This window comes from Cydia fagiglandana, chromosome 6, assembly GCF_963556715.1.
Source record: "Cydia fagiglandana chromosome 6, ilCydFagi1.1, whole genome shotgun sequence".
Classification (NCBI taxonomy): Eukaryota; Metazoa; Arthropoda; class Insecta; order Lepidoptera; family Tortricidae; genus Cydia; species Cydia fagiglandana.
In genome coordinates, this window is record NC_085937.1 from 10280124 (window position 1) to 10298890 (window position 18767).

Consider the following 18767-nt stretch of genomic DNA (forward strand, 5'->3'; position numbering starts at 1 on the left):
TTGTGCAACTCGACGTTCACGTATTCCAACTGTGCACGTTCACATTAGGTTTAAGTTCCGCTTAAATCAAAGCAGTTGGCATCTAACACTATAAAAAATAGAACAGACCCTTCACACTACAAATTATACGCCACTGACTTACGTTAAAATAGCCGCGAATTGAGCCCAATGTGAACGTGCCCTAATCCCCAGCATGAATCATCATCGTCGTTATTTCTCCACGCAGAATTCGGAGAGTGATAACGAAAGCGTTAGATCGGAGCCGCACTCGTTCGTGAACCACTACGCGAACGTGAACGACACGCTCCGACAGTCGTGGAAGCGGCAGCGGCCCGTCCGCAACTACTCCAGCTACACGGATTCGGAGCCCGAGGGCAGCGCCGTGGTGAGCCTCAACGGCGGCCAGATCGTCATGAACAACATGGCGCGCTCCAGGGCGCCGCTGCCCGGCTTTTCCTCCTTCGTATGACGGCGGTCGTGCGAGCAGCTCCAGCCTGCGCCCACCTTACACATATAATGTAACGGTCACTGCCCATTCCCAATTATGTATTTACTTATTTAATTAATTCCCAATGTACATATCAGTTATACTTGTGAAGTAAGTTTTAGAAATGGTAGCTGTTAAATAAATTTGTTATCGACAGATCTAGTGACTTAACTCGAGCGCCTTGTTACTTTTAGAATAGATGTAATACGGTCAAGGAATTTAATTTCAGTACCATTTCGTACCTAGTCAAGTTGTCACATTGACAATAGGTTCCTAGCGACTTTAATATAGATTGTGCTGTTTAATGTATAATTTAGATAGCATATTATGCAGTGAATAGCACGTGTGACGGGTGCAAATAATGAAGAATTCTTCTGGAAATACCAATAAGTAACCAATTCTTGGACATCATTCGGCGGTTCGTGGTCCAGGCCGCCAATACGCTTTGTACTGCTGCTCCAGCTATCCTCCAGTGCATCGTGAAGGCCTATCACCGTACATCATGCATTAATACTTTGTATTATGAAATATTTTACTTGTGATATATTACTGTATTTTGGCAAAGGCCCATGAGGCTGCCACTTCTCCAATAAACAACAACAATATTGACTGTCACAGTGACAAGGCACGAAATGGTACGGAAATAAAATTCTTTGACTGTAGTAGACGCGTGAGTGCGAAAGATAAAATGTGAGTGTTCATTATAAATAACAATTTTCGTTGGTATTAATTAGGTATTTTCTCACTAGATCTGCAAGCAGTCAGTAGAAGTCGTTACGCAGAATAACCTGCTAAAAATGATACATACAAGCTAGATTTGTGTCTAGATTGTTTTTACCACGTTATTTGCCTAGCTACTATACTTATTGCAGCTGACTATATTAGAAAAATGAACGTATGTGTTCTTACGTTTAATTATATATCATAGATTACTTTAAATATTAGAACGACCAATGTTATATCAATAGCAAAATTTTAGAGATCTCGTTATATCAAAATATTTTGATTATTTACGATATTAATAATAAAGACATAATTGTTTTGTGATTTCATAAATCTAGACACGAATACACAAATATATGTAGTCGTGAATGAGTTAACTTCGCAGCACACAGCTTAAAGATAAAGAGTCTGTCAACCCACACAACCGACGCAGCACATAATCTGTTACCTTTAATACATTACGTGTTTAGTTCTGTAATCGAAGGACTATTTAGCAAACGTTAATGACTGTCCTTTATATTATTTCTATCCTGGACTTCTTACTAAAATATATCTTACTGACTGTACCAACCATTACCACCACCGCTGTCGGTTATCTGCGTGGACAGACTTATAGCCATAAAAAACTTGAAAATTAAGATTTTCTCAATGTATTCCTATTGCACATACAACATATTTATAAACCACAACATTACACGACTTTGACGACTGAGCTAAAGTCACGGCATTAGTCGTACGTAACTTACATTCAAACAAAAGTTACATTAGGTACTTAATTAATAATTATAATAAAAAAATATGATTAAATTAAGTCATATAATACCACAAAATCAATACCTACCCTTGGATGGGCATATTTGTTATAATAATGAATCAATAATCGATATTATACGTTACGTAAGTATCTAATCATTTTAAGTATTTACTTAAGCTTATGGCGGTTACTTACAAAGTTGATCACACTCTGTGTATACCCCCCTTCCAGCTGGGCAGCTGCTTCATAAGCCCGCACCACGCATTCATATATGCATCAACAATATTAGCCTCGCTTTAGCTTAGTCCAACTACTCGTAGCTCTTCGGTAGGTAGGTACTATAACAACACAAGAGATGCGAGCTTTGCTCTATGTACTTACCTATATTATTTTAGCTAGTTTTTGTTTTCGTGAGTTGGAAAACTTGGAAATCAAAACTGTAATAAAATGATTTTAATAGTTATTTGTTTTACAAGGGGGCAAAGTTGTTGTTTAACCGCTCGTGCAAATATTGATACCCGAGGAAGCGAAAGATTCCAAAATTGAACCACGAGCGTAGCGAGTGGTTCGAATAATGGAATCTTGAGCGATGCGAGGGTTTCAAAGAACGAGGGTTAAAAAAAATTGCCCCCGAGTGAAACATAATTTTTCACCACACCAACCTGAAGCAAATATTAAATGTAAAATATCAAACAAATTCAAATCCAAATGAATGTTATTAAATATTTATTATCCAAAATCATTATTTAAAAGTCAATTCTACCAGCAAACATAAGAAAACAACTCAAATTTTGCATTTGATTACTTTGCCCCATATGTTAATAAAATGCAACTTTGCTATCAGTTTTTGAAGTGCAAAGTAAGCCTTTCCGAGCTGGTGTGGTGAAAATACCATTGATATTGCATGTTGGTGCCTCGAAAGTCGAAAGCTGTCGTGAATCTTAAGTGACAAAACGATCTTTGTGTATTCATTCAATTAATAGTTCATTCCATTCTACCTATATAATATCCTTGCCTATGTTTTGAATATGATGAACAGTATTGATCGAACATTTGAAATAGTTCAGTAATTTATGTTATAAGGTATAATATTGAGATGAGACATAATTTAGGTTAATTTCTTAACGTTTTTATATGGAGCAAAGAAATTTAATGAAATCGACTGATAATTTTAAAAGTATAACTCCGATTTATGTAAATAAAATTAGTATTATCCATAAAAATAAGGCAGCATGCATTTAATTTAAGAACAAGCTTGAAGACTAGGCACAATTTTATTAAAATAACTGTGATCTATTGTAATATAAATTTCAATATTAAAACTTTTTGACTATTACATTATAGGCATGTAAATTAAAGTTAGTTGTTAATTACCTAGTGTGAAATTCACTTAAACAAATAATACAGCATTGTTAGTGATATATACTTACTGAAGTTAAGATGCACTTTATACTATGTTTTCCACTTCTTAATGATTTACATTTTGATAACATAATTTAATTGATCAATGGACCAGTTTTAGGTTTTTACAGCTTTATTAGATTGTATGCATATACACATTGATTGTATAACGACCAAGGACAACTTTATTGTGCTCAGTGCGACATTTAAAACTAAGGGTTTTGCGAGCCATATACGTGCTCATCAGGGACAATATTGTAAAGGTCGCCGTTGTTGAATACAAGATGGAGTTGGAGGACTGTTAGATTGTAAAGGTTTTATGATAATGAAATGTTATGAACGTATGCAAACCGCAAATGCTGCTATAGGTATTGGCATCAGAGTTGAGGTCACACACACAACTTGATTGTCATGTAATTACGAGATTTTCAAATGGAACAATAATTTTTTTGTACCTATCCTTTCACGTTCAACAGCTAACTTCAATGATTTACATGGTTTATGAATAAAAAGTATCTTCAATTATTTTTCGCGCGCTATCTCACTGAACACATATATATACTCATTCATTCCGACGCAAAAAGAGGGTTGTTGTAAGTTTGACCGCTATGTGTTTGTGTGTCTGTCTGTGTATCTTTGTGGCACTGTAGCTCTTAAACGGGTTAACCGATTTGAATGCGGTTTTATTTATTAAAAGAGAGTTTTGTATTGGTGGTTCTTAGACTTTACCAAAATCGGTTGATGTGTTTATGTGTTGTTGCTATTAGTGCCGATACTTATTCACCTCTACTCTCCTGCCGACACCTATACTTGTGGATAGGAATGGCACTAAAAGGTAGAGAACTGTATTATTCTTTTATGTAATTGCCATACAAAATATATCAGGTGCCATTATTTGGGCGATAATTCCCTTATTTGTAACTTTCAATATTTGGATGTTTACTTTATAACAATACAGAATTGTAGCATAAAACATTTTTGTTTTCTTCATTTCATTTAAATCTGATGTCCTATTTGAACCTGTGTGTGCAGTAGCTACTTAGGCACATTTCTATTGACACTTTGGAAAAAAATGTGCTAATTAATAAAATAAGATATCCTTAGTAATATGTACTTCAAATCTCAACTCATTCTTCACCCTGTACTGAATAGTCCTAATGGAAAAAATGTTAACTGTTCTATTGGGTTTGGCTCATTTGATTATTCATATAGTAGATAGGATATTGGTTTTTGGAGTCAATTAAAAATGACAACAATGTGTGAGTATGAGTGTTGTGTATTAATATACAAAATTAAAATAGTTTGTCACATTTCACCAACCAATCTTTAGGAGCATATTTAGAACTATTTTGCCATTGCTTAAGAACATTATAAGCAGCAACATCAACAATTGAGAATTCATTGTTATATATCCAATTCTTGGATTGAGAGAATAGTTTCTTTGTCAATGTTTCCTTGCACTTTTCCGGTGTTCTTTCCAACAAGTGACAGATATCCAGGAGGTTGTCCACATTGTAGTCATCAGAGTCATATGGTATAACAGATGGATACACCAATGAAACATATCTTAAAATGTTTACATTTCCAATGATGGGCAGGTCCAAAGATGACCACTTCAATTCAGGATCAGCTGAAACTAATTAAAAAAAAATGGTTATTTACTTTTATAAAGGTGGTTCTACACTGGTGCACTTAATAGCAAATTTACTCAACTTCCTACCTATAATATTGGATATAATTATATTGCATTATCTTAATAATGAATCAACTCACCATTTTTGAATATCAGCCTGATAGTAACTTTAGATGCATGTTCTTGTTTTGGAAAGCTTTTCACAAAAGCCTGTATCTTTGGCACCTTTTCAGTTGGGACAGAAGAATGAATATGCCATGATACATTAACTGGATGAGAGGATTCTTTTACTATCTTTCTCAAAAACCAGGGTAAACAATCAGGGCTGTATACCAAAACTAATTCCTCTGGTATATCAATCTGTCAAAAAGTAATTGGGTAAATTAACATTATCTTACTAAGCACATGATATTGAAATAATACATACAACAAATCTGCTGAGGGTGCAGCAAACTTATCAGAATAAGGTTTTGGCAGAAATTTCATAATTGGTGCAAGCTTTTATCACTGACTATACTTTTCTTTCCACAGGCAACTAATACTCATCAAGACATTTCTAACAACCCGATCGCAATTAGTTTGCGTTATTTTATCACAGTTCCTGCCACCTCCTGTCTCTAACGTCAGATCAGCTCCATGTCATCATAATATTCCATTGACATTTGATTCATGCAAAATTTCAGCTCAATTGGACATCAGGAAGTGGGTCATATTTAGCTTCCAAGATTTGACCCACACTAACATACTATACATGGGCAATACTGAAAGTTTCTGGATTCTGATATATGAGACGACTTAATTTTTCTAAGTGGCCAGTTCGAGGAATTTTCAGTATGTCCTAAGTACAGTCAGCAGCAGAAGTCGCTATACACTCCAGGTGCTCAAAGAGAGGTAAACGTTTAAACTGTCAAAAAGTTGTTAACTGTCATGGTAGCATTTACTTGTGAGCGCTCAACATGTCACAAATATCTTAACAGTCGCTATTCATTAATTTCTACACTTACAACAAATCATTGATACCTTAGCTGTCAAAAAACCATTGGTATCTAAGCGGTCAACGTGTCAAATATATCTGAACAATATGGAAAAATAGACGTTTAAAGCATACATGTATGGTCGTATATTGAATGAATAATAGTTATGCTAATTTCAGGTAAAGCGTTTTGACAATCATCGAAAGCAGTACAGTCTTGTCATCACATACTGTCGTGACGTCTATACATATGCAAGGTTGACAACCAAAGTATCAACCATGCCTGAGTTCTAACGAGACATAACGACAAGATATATATCTGAAAATATACAACATAATACTACAGAGTGAGAGATGAAGTGATTTCCAAATTTATACTCATTTTAGATTCTGATACAACGTAAATTCTATTCTGATTGTTTGGCGGAGATTCTTTCTCCGCCGCGGGCCTCCACAACTCCCCTTATAGCCCGACCCTGTCCACTCACAACCATTTGGCTTATTCTTGGCTGTTTCTATTCTAATTCTCATTCTTCATTCTTAATTATCCCTTCATCTCTCTAATACAATCACAGATGAGACTATATTTCTAACACTCACCGATTTAAACCCGCAGGTCTTCTTTCTTTCTATTCAACTTACTTCCCGCCACGCGAACATTGTTCCGTTGGGGAAAAAATCTCTTCTTCCTCCTACTGTCAAAGATTCGTTTACCGTTTTTAAAACATTCATTCAGTGCTGCCAGTATAAACAATTAAAACTGTCCAAGGCATACACTTACCTGCTATTTTGTTGAGGATCGCGTACGTCGCGACATTCCCCAGCGGCGCGAGTTTCTATAGCAGGGCTATCAGCTGGCTAGTCCATTGGGCAATCCTTTCTCTCGCCCGGACAGCAGCTGCTCTCCTAATTCTTTCTTCATTCGCATTTGACACAGTTTCTACTCTCTCTACCTCTTCGTCACCTTCAGTCACCACGTTAGCACGCTCAACACTGCCATTTCTCTGCACACGTTCTACGGGAGTGAGCATTTCGTCTGAACCATTGGTTTCCAATCTAACATCATCCTCTACTGCAATTTCTTGTGGCATCTGTTCTGTTGATTCCCTTTCAGGACATCTGGTTTCTCTTTCAGATATCTCTGGGATTTCCTGTAGTGAAGATTCCTCTGTCTCCCTTACATCTGGATTTTCTAGGATTCTTTCTTCGGTTCTTGGATCTTCTAGTGTATCTTCTTCCACCTCTAGTGGATATAAGTGACCTATCGACCTTATAAATTCCTTTCCTTCAACATTGACCTTTGCAACTCTGCACTCTCCGTCGGCACCTCGTTCTAAACTGATGATCTTTCCCACCTTCCAGTTCTCTCTATTTTTAGAGTCACCTTTAATCTGGACTATGTCACCAATATGAGGGCTTTGGTTAGTTTTAACTCGGGGTTCCTTGTGTGAATGTTGGTACCTTTCACGTAGACTGCAAAGGTATTGTCCCAGAAACATTCTTTTAAATTCTTCTAGGATCACTCTACCCTTCTTCCATCCTTCAATTAGATTTTCTTTTGTGACTGTACCACCTGGATGCGGATTTTGTATAGAAGGTTCAATCGCTATACATTTCCCGTAGGTTAGAAAGTCTGCCGGCCGTAAAACATATTCTATATCAGACCCAACACAAGTAAGTGGACGTGAGTTCGCCACAGCTTCGATTTCTTTCACAACTGTACCTAGCTGTGAGTCATTTAGAACTCTCTTCTCTAAGGTTCTCTTCATGCAATTCTTCACAACGCCGACCAGCCTTTCATAAAACCCTCCATGCCATGGACTGAGCTGAGGGATAAATTTCCACCTTATCTTATTGTCCACGAAGTATGTGTTCGCCAATAATTCTGCAGTTAATTTAAACTGTAATGCATTGTCCGAGACTACGAGTTCTGGTTTTCCTCGTGTAGATATGAATCTTCTCATTGCAAGTAAACATTCCTCTGCAGTTAAATCCTTAACTACTTCCATGTGAATTGCGCGTACAGCCAGACATGTATACAGACAAATCCATCTTTTTCTCATGTGTCCGTCCTCCGTGACAAAGATTGGCCCGAAATAGTCGATTCCGGTATATGTGAAAGGAGCACTATAATTAGCACGTTCTGCTGGCAGTGCTGGTGTGGGCGGAAGTTTGTAGGGACCACCTCCGTGTTTAATACACTGCTGGCATTTTCTAATTATTCGCTGGACCTTAGCTCTTCCTTGAGGAATCCAGTATTTCTGGCGAATAATGCTTAGTGTATGTGGGGCTCCCACATGGTAGTACTTCTGATGAGTCTCCAGGATCAGTCTGTCTGTAAATTCTGAGTTCTTAGGTATCAGTATCGGATATTTGGTGTCATATGAACACATTGTGTTCATAAGCCGACCTTTACATCTTAATAATCCATCCATATCCACAAATAGTCCTAAATTCCTTGATAGGCTTGTTTTCTTTCCTGCTGCCTCTTGTGGAAAGTATAATTTTTGTAAATTCTTTATCTCTGTGCAATTTGTATCAACCCCGGTAGCCGAAACCTGCATCTGGCCATTGTCTTCTATATTCTCTATATCTATTGTCATTCCTTCCGTATTTTCCTGTTCTATGGTTCCTCCGATTGATTCTTCTGCTTGAGATGATAGGTCCATCTCCATGGTATCCGTTGTCGAATCGGTTCCTGCGAAAAGAGCTGACTGGCTGTGTTCTTGCAACTTCGGCCAGCCCTCCTCACTCAGCGAAAGGAAATTGAGGTCCATTGAACCACAATTCCTTCTTCGTGTGCCAAAGTTCCGGTCGTGTTGCTAGATCTGCAGGGTTCAATTCTGTATTGACATATCTAGGCTCTATATCTTTATTTTGTTTAATTTCGTTTATTCTTCTGCAGACGAATGGCGGCAATAACTTTTCTGATTTCATCCAGTATAAAACTATCTCACTGTCGGACCAAAGGCATAGTCGTTTCAACTCTATTCTAAGGGTGCTCTTTACATAAGTTAAGAGTCGCTTTCCGATGACAAATCCAAGTAATTCTAATTTTGGTATTTTGAGGTCTTCTGTGTGGTTTATCGGGGTAACCCGAGATTTAGCCATGATGAACATCACTTTAGTGCTCTTTTCTTTCTTATTTACTAACCTCAGATATACTACAGCTGAGTAGGCTCTTTTAGATGCATCAGTGAAGCAATGAAGTTCACATTCTGTGTCTTCATTTGGTGACAGGCCAACATGTCTAGGAATTTCTATTTCAGCCGCAGTCTTTATAGCACTTACTGCCTTCTGCCATTCTTCCTCTAAGTCCTCTGGCAATTGAGAATCCCATTTTTCTTTCCTTTTCCATAATTCTTGAAGGAGGAGCTTCGCAGGCAAAATTAAGGGTGCCGCTAATCCGCAAGGATCATATAATGAAGCAAGAGTTCGCAATATTCCTCGTTTTGTTGTAGTTGTTTTGTCTTGCTTTGTGTCTGAGAGCACATCACCTACCCTTAGCTTCAGTGTATCCTTTCCCATGTGCCAGTTGAGTCCTAATACCTTTGTTGATTCAGTGTCTTTTGATCGAAACTGTTTTGGTATACTTTTCAACAATAGTTTGTTGTTGGATGTCCATTCTCTTATATTCATCGACAATTCTGTGAACGTCGCCCTAGTCTTGTTTACAAGATCACGAGCTTCCTCTAACGTGTCTGTTCCAGTGACTAGGTTGTCCACGTAGGTTCTTTCTGCTATTTTCGACATAAGGTTCTGGTCCCCCTTTGACAAATGATGTCGAATCGTAGCCGTCAACAAAAATGGGCTAGATATTACCCCAAACGGGACACGACAGAAGCGCAGATGGAGAAGGTTCTTCTCAGTCACTCCTTGTTTGGGGTCTTTAAGCCATAAAAACCTGGTCACGTCTCTATCCTCCTGTTGTAACCCTACTTGAAGAAAGGCCTTTTCAACATCTGCTGTTATTCCAATTTTGTTGACTCTGAATCTCAAAAGGAGAGCGGTCAAGTCTTCAAGCATCGAAGGTCCTCTGTACATGCATTCATTGAGGCTCTTACTATTCTTAAGTTTAGCTGAACCATCGTACACCACACGCCCTTTCTTTCCCTTTGGAAGGATAATATGATGGGCAAGATAGTGAACAGGATGTGTCTTAGAATCAATTTCCGAAGGATCTATAACTTCTATAACCCCTGCGGCCAGTTGTTCTTTCAGAATGCTTTCATACTCTTCCATGGCATCTTGTTCTAATCTTCTAATTAAGCTCGACAGTCTCCCATAAGCAAGACCATAATTAGTGGGCAAGTCAGGTGGGTATATTATCCAGGGCCACTTCACCTGATATCTCTTATCCTCATATTTGACCGTTTCGTTAAAATGTTTGATTGCTTCTTCCTCTCTAGTTATTTTAGGAGAGTCTACAATCCCAATACTTTCTAAGGCCCAAAGAAACCTGATGTCTGGTTCCCGGAGTGGCAAGTCTGGTGTTACAAAATAGGGTATTACTGAATCTTGGCATTGGCAGTACATGATGACAGATAGTGTATTGTTATTCTCTTCTTGTAGGACCTTGCCGGCAATTGTCCAGCCAAAATCTGTGTTAATTAAATATAAGTGATCCTTCAGCAATATCATTTCTTTTCTGTAAAATGAATAACAATAGTCACCACCTATCAAAAGTTGTGGCTCTTCACTAGCAGACCCGTCATCAGCTATAACATCTACTCCATGAATTCCATCCATACTCATGGGAGGACCAAGATAATTCGCTATACGGCGCACAATGTTTACTCGAATATCTCTTCTGATACCTCTTCTTGTTCTGATTTGGATGTCAGCGGATGGGCTGGAAATGTTAACGGGGTCGTCAGCACCGAAGACAAATACCATCAATTCATCTTCCTGATCTGCTGCTAAGTCAAGTTCTTGTGCAAGCTTCCTGGTAATATAGCTGCAACCACTGCCATTGTCAAGAATCAGTCTTCGTGTCTTAGTCTTTTTTGAGTTCTTCTGCCCCACCTCCACTATTGCCGTCTGTGGGTAAGAACAATTATTATGTTTAATATTGATGTCATTATTTTTAGATGATGACACAGATGCCATAGATAATTCTATATTATTATTACTCCTACCTGGCTTTTGTGGACATAAAGCTTGATTATGACTTCCTTTGCAGAAGTAGCACGGCTTCCTATTGTGGCATGTTGTTGCTCTATGCCCTTCCTTGAAGCAAGTGTAACATCTTTTGCCGAGCTTCTTTTTCCTATCATTTATATCCTTAACCACTGTGCAGGATGCATTGTAGTGCTCGCCTTGGCAAAAAATGCAAGCCATCTTAGCTTTCTTATTTTTCGACGTCTTTTCCGTGTCAGGTAGTTTTCTTTTAAGGGTTCCTTTTTTGTGTGATATCCTCCTGCTATCCGGCCTCCCTTTCCGCTGGTAGGCAGAAATATGTAGTGCAGCTGTGGAGATTTTTTCACTACTACTTGGAACGCTTTCTTTCGCAATCTCCATTGCTGTAATTATTTTTTGGAGACCGCTTCGTATGTTATCTATGTTGTCTGTCAATGTTAATAGGTGCAACTCATAAACTACCTTCTCTGGGAATTTGGACAATATAGCCGATCTTAAATGGTTACCATTTATGACTTCCCCTAAGCTTTGGAGAATTCTCAAATGCCTCTCTACTATGTTGAAATTCGTTCTACAGTCTGTGGCATTATACGCTGCTCTTTGAAGGTTGTTGATGGCATCGTAGTGCGCATCAATTACCTTTTGCTGGTTCCCAAATCTTTCTTTTAGAATTCCTAATGTTACGTCATAATTCTTTGCTGTTATACCGAGGCCCTCCACTGTCTGAAGAGCCTCCCCTTCCAGGCAGCCGAGAAGATATGCCATCTTTTCAGAATCTGGTAAGTCCTTGTCATGTACATTACTCTTATATCTATCCCAAAATTCGGCCCACCTAAGAGTATCTCCTTTAAAAGTTGGTAACGTGAGTTTCGGCAGTTTGGCTGTGCTCTTTGTGACCGAAGAGTGACCTTTTATAAGACCTTTCATCTCTACTTTCCATTCTTCTGCTTGAAACTGCGTCTGGGTGAACATTTTCAAACTTTCGCTTGATGTTCGACTACTTTTCTCCAAATAAAAATGAATTTCATCCGTCAGTTTGGAATTGCACTCCTCAACCTTTTGGATCTGCTTATTGAGATCATCTTCAGTGACAGTTTCCATGGCGGCGCTTTGCTTCAACAAGTTGGCTAGCCGCTCATGGATGAGCTCCAGACGAACTAGCATGGCGTCATCCATTTTGAACGTACTGAAAGTAAATAATACCTTACAATCCTACGCCTATTGTAATTCTTGTTTCATTTGTATAACGTTTGCCAAACTAGCGTGGTACTGGATTCTTATAAGAAACTTAGAGAAAACTTACGTTTATATCCTTGCTTCCTTTGATTATCCACAAATATGCCTATAGCACAATAATGGCCCAGTGTATCTTCCGTGGTTAACTATACTTATTACGCTTTCACGATAAGATTACTTACAATACAATAACCACTAATCTAAATAACGCTTGCAAACAATAACAATCTTAGCCAAGCCATGTTTTTTCTTTTTTCTTTTTCTATACTTTTATCACGATTGCGAACATTCATACCCTGACTTCAGACCAAACATTTTCATACAAAACATCCGTCTGAAGTTATCCTTAGATTAAAAGAGCGCCAAAGCTGACAAGTACGTTTCCATTTACAAATCCATATGTCATCTGGTAATCGGCCTTAATAACCAATAACATAACCTTAATTTCTAAATTGGCCAATAAGAAACGCTTAGATCTTGTTAGGATAAATTTATGGTAACAAGAACAAACCATCACACTGCTGCCAACCTAACGAACATGAGGCGTTTTTTCGCCTACAACTCTTATCGATTTTTATATCGACTTCACACTCTCCAACACCTGTGACATTTTACTTTACACTTATACATCGTTACGTATATCGCATCATTTCAAAATACAATAATTAGCTGGTAAATACATCAAATAAATTCACAATTAAATAAAACACACATTTTCCTTTTGTATTTATTGTTTTCTTTTGTATATTATATTAATGAGCCCGAGCTAGGATTCCTAGCATAGGGTTCTTCTAAATGACAACAAAAATATATACGTTCTATTAATGTGAGACCAAACTAGGATTCCTAGGCTATGGACTCTGTACCTCATGTATGTCTAACTGTGAAACGTACATCTAACTTCTGAGTCTTTCTATGAGTTTCTAGGTCTCCACCGTCCTATGAGTTTCTAGGTCTCCACCGTGCTGTGAGTTTCTAGGTCTCCACCGTCCTATGAGTTTCTAGGTCTCCACCGTCCTGTGAGTTTCTAGGTCTCCACCGTTCTGTGAGTTTCTAGGTCTCCACCGTTCTGTGAGTTTCTTGGTCTCCACCGTTCTGTTCTAACACCTTTCCGTTCTACCTCGGAGCCTCCCGAGCCAAACGAAAAGGTATAAGTTCTACTGTACATGCTTCGCTTACTAATAATATGCTCGCACAGCATCTCCTCCAATTTGTCGTGACGTCTATACATATGCAAGGTTGACAACCAAAGTATCAACCATGCCTGAGTTCTAACGAGACATAACGACAAGATATATATCTGAAAATATACAACATAATACTACAGAGTGAGAGATGAAGTGATTTCCAAATTTATACTCATTTTAGATTCTGATACAACGTAAATTCTATTCTGATTGTTTGGCGGAGATTCTTTCTCCGCCGCGGGCCTCCACAACTCCCCTTATAGCCCGACCCTGTCCACTCACAACCATTTGGCTTATTCTTGGCTGTTTCTATTCTAATTCTCATTCTTCATTCTTAATTATCCCTTCATCTCTCTAATACAATCACAGATGAGACTATATTTCTAACACTCACCGATTTAAACCCGCAGGTCTTCTTTCTTTCTATTCAACTTACTTCCCGCCACGCGAACATTGTTCCGTTGGGGAAAAAATCTCTTCTTCCTCCTACTGTCAAAGATTCGTTTACCGTTTTTAAAACATTCATTCAGTGCTGCCAGTATAAACAATTAAAACTGTCCAAGGCATACACTTACCTGCTATTTTGTTGAGGATCGCGTACGTCGCGACACATACATCTATCTCACGTTTTGCCCTTCAACCATTGACAGAGGCCTGTCAGTCAGCTTACTGCAAACTATTTCTTTTATTTTAATAGAATCATCAAAACGAATGAGTGACACATAGCGAAAGCTAACTGAAGCCGAATTTAGAACCAATTGTCAAGGCACGTTGTGGTCTTGTTACTAAGGCGTTTGCTTTTCAAAGCAGAGACTGCGGGTTCAAATCTCAGTCGGATGCACCTAGAGATTACAGCTTTTTTTTGGGTTTCATTTCTATTATTACTTAATTTGTGGTTTTATATTAATTTCGCATACGTTTATATGTTTTTTGAAGATATGTCACATGTAGAGTATGTACGACTTTCTAACAGGACGTTGTAGGTTTGAACCCGCAGTAAGCGTTCCTTAGATTACTCTTGTGCGGAATGCCATTTGATGTTTACTGCTAGGTTATACTGGTTATACTAACAATAAGTTCAAAGATATACAGTATGTTGGTACATACTGTATTATTAACAATAAGTTCAAAGATATACAGTATGTTGGTACTGTATTATCTTTGAACTTATTGTTAGTACGAACGTTAGTTTGAACGAAAGGCCAAGAAAGAGACCCATTAATGTTTAGGTCATACTGAACAATTTTTACTATGGGACCAACCCCGAAAACGCGGAAAAATACTTGGAAGTTTCATACATTTTGCTGGTCTGATGTTGAAATTTTCTATGGGAGAGTAATTTTTTTCCGGGGTTTCGGGGTTGGTCCCATAGTAAAAGTTGCTCAGTATGACCTAAACATTAATGGGTCTCTTGGCCTTTCGTTCTGATACATACTGTATATAACTCCGTATACTCTATCCTCTCTGCTAAGTTGTAAAAACAAAATTCGTCATTCCTATGGTCAACAGTTAGCATATTATGTAGGTGTATATGCATGGCAGTGATGGTTTTAACGGCTAGCCTCTATTACAAAGCCATAAGGTTTACATGTCAGATTGGGACAGAGAACATGTTAAGTTTCAATTCTATTATTTTCTCCTTCGTTCTTTGAACGATTCGGAGCATCGTATTTTAGTACAATAAGCGGGCTAAATGAATATATTAACATATAATATGCTCTACGATTTGGAAGAACGGCCGCCTATGACAGTTAAAATAAAAAACCTATCATTCTCGTAAAACCTACTTATTTATTGTCTAAGTTTGACACTTGACGATAAAATACTTCTTTAAGAAGGGAGGTCAATTCGTAGCTGCTACAGTATTTTTTTAAAAGTTAAACAGATAAAATGTTGATGCTTAGTTACCATTGAAATAACAACTGCTTAGCAACTGGTGACACCCTGGCTGCTGACGTACGTGATTGGCAGTGCGTGTAGGTATTAATGACAGCAGCTTGAATTTGAGTGCTTAGTTACCACTGAGTTTCTAACCGTTATTGTCATTGTGATTAAATAAGGGTGTATGTGTTAAAGAAAAACTCAGAAGTTAAGATATATGTGACGAACTGAAAGCCTATGCTAAAATGACATCTTAGATGTCCTTATTTTTGTGACGATTGAAGTGTATATGTTTTCTTGGACACCTTACCCGCTCAGGTATATCTGATGCTGACTGTACTAGCAGGGCAAGTTAAATAAAAGCTTGTAAAAAGAACCAGCTGGGCCTGCAGTAAAAACAAGAAATAAAAGATTTCGTCTATACTTACAAGAGCAGGCTTTTTGTTGCTTGGTCTGCTAACTTTTGCCGGATCCACATTGCAGAATGAACTTATTGTTTTAATCCTATCATAAAGGATGTCAAGCTTCTTTAAGAGCTGATCCTGTCTTACTTCCAGGTCAGCCATTTCCTTACTCGGCATCTGTAAAATAAGTTTATTATTTATAGATGCATGCTGATAAAATTATAATAAGACGAAATCAATAAGATCCAGATTTTACAATTGTAGTATATTTGTATGATCATTCAGATACAATTTTTTGAAAACTGCTTTAGTGTGATCAACTGCAAATCCAATACTGGTTTTGAAATAAACCTAATCACAAAAGATCTGTCTACTTCATAATACCACCAATATAATTTGAAAACACAATTATTTTCATTTCATGAAATTCTAATTAACCTTGTTAACCTTTTATGGATAACATAGCAGACCCTGAATTACAGATTGGTAGCGGTTAAAAGAAAGTACTGATGAAATAAACCTTTAGTAACTTCATAACCTGGGTTCTAACATTGATATCGATCTCTTCTTCAGTCGATTCCGCCGTCGTGTCGAAATTGTATAGATTTTTCATGCGATACATGCACTTAGGTAAAATTATATCGCCGTCATGAGTAATGATGTTTTTCATGGAATACATTGCGCTCATTGATATAACAAAATTAGGTAGGTAATTTTGATATATATTCACTAACTGCACAAGATACGATATATAAAAAAAAGATCATCTAACCTCTCAGTCTCAAAAATAATCATAGGCTAGGCGTACTTGCACTATCTGTCACTTTACTGTCAGATATAGGTCCGTATCAAAGAATATAATACTCACTAGGAGAAGAACGATAACTCCATACAAAAAAGTGTCCCCAAACGTATATACTAGTAGCACCTTCGTTGTGTACCAAACACTTCTTCGTTGTGTACAAAGTTGACAACCGGTTTAGCCTGGCGGGTATAGGTAGGTATATAGTAATTCTGTTGATAAACATATTTGTTATCTTCATATCACGAAATATATGAAAGGTGCAAATAAACCCTTGTTTGTGGTATTATCAATTGATTTAAATAAAAGGCATGTTTATGTTTATAACATTGTATTAATTATTAAAAAATGTTTTACATATAGAAATATACACTGAAAACTGGCAACTGGCAACTTAATAAAAAATAGACATTAATAAAGCGCATTCACAAAGTTTTCAGTATAATACAAATAACATTAGGCATGCCTACCTATTATACAATTTACACACAGATACACTACACTTTACACACGGCATTTTACACAGATTTCCAACTTGTATTCCAACATTTATTCACGGTTAATTAATACGCTTTCCAGATGCGTTATGACTCGGTTCCTTCTGAACCCACTAAAGCTGTAAATTTCACTCTGGCTGCTTCAACAGCCGTTGCTCCGCATTTAGCACATTTTCTATGTGCATTGCTGTATTCCATGTAGGTACAGACTTACAGTCTTAAGTGGTAGTACCGCTACGTTGTATTTATTATTTTAATAAATAACATTTTCGTTATGAACTTTAACACCAGCAGTTGGACAAAGTCATTGACAAATATATTTTTGTATTATGGTGGGTAGCCGTACCTACCCTCCATATATTTTATGGACTTTGATAAAGGCAGTTTGAAGCAAATATTCAATTTTAAAACTTAATCGCGTATAATTAAGTTTAAGCGTTTTAAGTCCCGTTTTATGATTAATAATATATAAAATTCGTGATAATTTAAATCAGAGTTGCGAGCAATGTTGCTGTAGAAAAATGTTTTTGTTTTTATTACTCGTAACTTTTTCTTGGAGGCCAACGCACACATAGAAGCTTCAGGCGCACACATGCGCAATTATTTGGGGACATAACTTTCTTAAGTAGCTAACACACTATCGCACCGCACCAAGGTCATTTAGGGACGTACCCATAAGTAAGAGGGAGAAAGAGATATCGCTTTCTTCCTCTTACTTATGGGTGCTTCCCTCAATGACCTTGGTGCGGTGCGATAGTGTGTTAGCTACTTAAAGTAGCTAACACACTACCGCACCGCACCAAGGTCATTGTGGGACGCACCCATAAGTAAAAGGGAGAAAGCGATATCTCTTTCTCCCTCTTACTTATGGGTGTGTCCCACAATGACCTTGGTGCGGTGCGATAGTGTGTTAGCTACTTAAGGAAGTGAACAGGCCTTGGTCCGTATTGTAAAAGGCTTGCTACACGGTCGCCGACAAGCCTTCTAACCGTCTGACCTTGGTCTGTCCTTGGTCAGTTTTGGTCAAATTTTGTTGGTAACAACCAAGTAACAACTGTCTACACGGTCCGGGACCGGCCAAGGCCACGCGGTCTGGGGGCTTGTCGGCGACCGTGTAGCAAGCCTTAGTGAGTAAATCGCATAGTATGAACGTAACAGACTACCGCCGCACCGCACCGCGACCTTGGTCTATAAAGAGATATCGCTTTCTCGGTCTCACTTATGGGTGCAGCGGACCAAGATCGCGGTGCGGTACGGTAGTCTGTTACGGCTATTATCTCTGTCCCATTCAGCAGCAAAATGTCTCAAGGTATCAGACGAAAAGGTAGAAGAAATGTCCTAAGAATGCATGAAAATCGAAAAGGAAGCGCAACAATACGAGGCATGTAAATTTTTGTAAACTATAACAAATATAAACTACTTGTATAAAACTCTTCAATGGTTTCGTCAGTAGCTTAAACAGTTTTTAAAAAAGCATAGCATAGCTTCCTGTTGGTGTATATTTCATTAATTATAAACTGGTAGTCATAAGAAAATAAAATAACAAAAGAAATAATTTCGTTTTCTTTGGAATATTTTTCGCACTATTTTAAAATATTTTTATTATCCGTTCCTATAAATTGACTTAGAAGTACCGCTATTGACTTAACA

General features: G+C 37.7%; 4 protein-coding genes across 12 annotated transcripts in view; 1 reads left to right on the top strand and 3 right to left on the bottom strand.

The window, feature by feature from the left end:
• Nucleotides 1–4338, top strand: part of LOC134665178 (protein sidekick) — a 57603-nt gene extending 53265 nt beyond the window's left edge. For 4 of the 5 annotated variants that reach the window (XM_063522034.1, XM_063522035.1, XM_063522036.1 and 1 more), the window contains one exon: nt 227–4338. In XM_063522034.1, the coding sequence (XP_063378104.1) occupies nt 227–469 (243 nt within the window). In that variant the 3' untranslated portion in view covers nt 470–4338. The remainder of the gene's footprint in view (nt 1–226) is intronic. The other variant, XR_010098341.1, reaches the window with a different exon arrangement.
• Nucleotides 4339–4625: 287 nt separating this feature from the next.
• LOC134665187 (aminoacyl tRNA synthase complex-interacting multifunctional protein 2) lies at nt 4626–16615 on the bottom strand. Of its 5 annotated transcripts, none has more exons than XM_063522055.1 (4): nt 16591–16615; nt 15843–15995; nt 5139–5358; nt 4626–5001 (listed from the first exon to the last, which is right to left on the bottom strand). In XM_063522055.1, the coding sequence occupies exons 2-4, from the start codon at nt 15993–15995 to the stop codon at nt 4658–4660; spliced, it is 717 nt and encodes a 238-aa protein (XP_063378125.1). In that variant the 5' UTR covers nt 16591–16615; the 3' UTR covers nt 4626–4657. The 5 variants fall into 5 exon arrangements, with proteins under 5 accessions (XP_063378125.1, XP_063378123.1, XP_063378122.1 ...); XM_063522053.1 differs by having other exon boundaries at nt 16369–16612; XM_063522052.1 differs by having other exon boundaries at nt 16357–16612.
• LOC134665180 (uncharacterized) lies at nt 6222–8714 on the bottom strand. The gene is made up of 2 exons (XM_063522040.1): nt 6753–8714; nt 6222–6666 (listed from the first exon to the last, which is right to left on the bottom strand). Exon 1 carries the CDS (start codon nt 8644–8646, stop codon nt 6808–6810), a length of 1839 nt encoding a protein of 612 aa, XP_063378110.1. The 5' UTR covers nt 8647–8714; the 3' UTR covers nt 6222–6666; nt 6753–6807.
• On the bottom strand, nt 10940–14025 carry LOC134665186 (uncharacterized). The gene is made up of 2 exons (XM_063522049.1): nt 11110–14025; nt 10940–11011 (listed from the first exon to the last, which is right to left on the bottom strand). The coding sequence occupies exons 1-2, from the start codon at nt 12284–12286 to the stop codon at nt 10968–10970; spliced, it is 1221 nt and encodes a 406-aa protein (XP_063378119.1). The 5' UTR covers nt 12287–14025; the 3' UTR covers nt 10940–10967.
• Nucleotides 16616–18767: the final 2152 nt, after the last annotated feature.

Coding starts and splice junctions, on each gene's coding strand:
- LOC134665186 (XM_063522049.1), bottom strand. CDS start 12,286: ATGGATGACGCCATGCTAGTTCGTCTGGAGCTCATCCATGAGCGGCTA. Junction 11,012..11,109: donor TTTATGTCCACAAAAGCCAG/GTAGGAGTAATA, acceptor TCTTACCCACAG/ACGGCAATAGTGGAGGTGGG.
- LOC134665180 (XM_063522040.1), bottom strand. CDS start 8,646: ATGGAGATGGACCTATCATCTCAAGCAGAAGAATCAATCGGAGGAACC.
- LOC134665187 (XM_063522051.1), bottom strand. CDS start 16,506: ATGAGCGCAATGTATTCCATGAAAAACATCATTACTCATGACGGCGAT. Junction 15,996..16,338: donor AGGTTATGAAGTTACTAAAG/GTTTATTTCATC, acceptor CTTATTTTACAG/ATGCCGAGTAAGGAAATGGC. Junction 5,359..15,842: donor GCAACAAAAAGCCTGCTCTT/GTAAGTATAGAC, acceptor ACTTTTTGACAG/ATTGATATACCAGAGGAATT.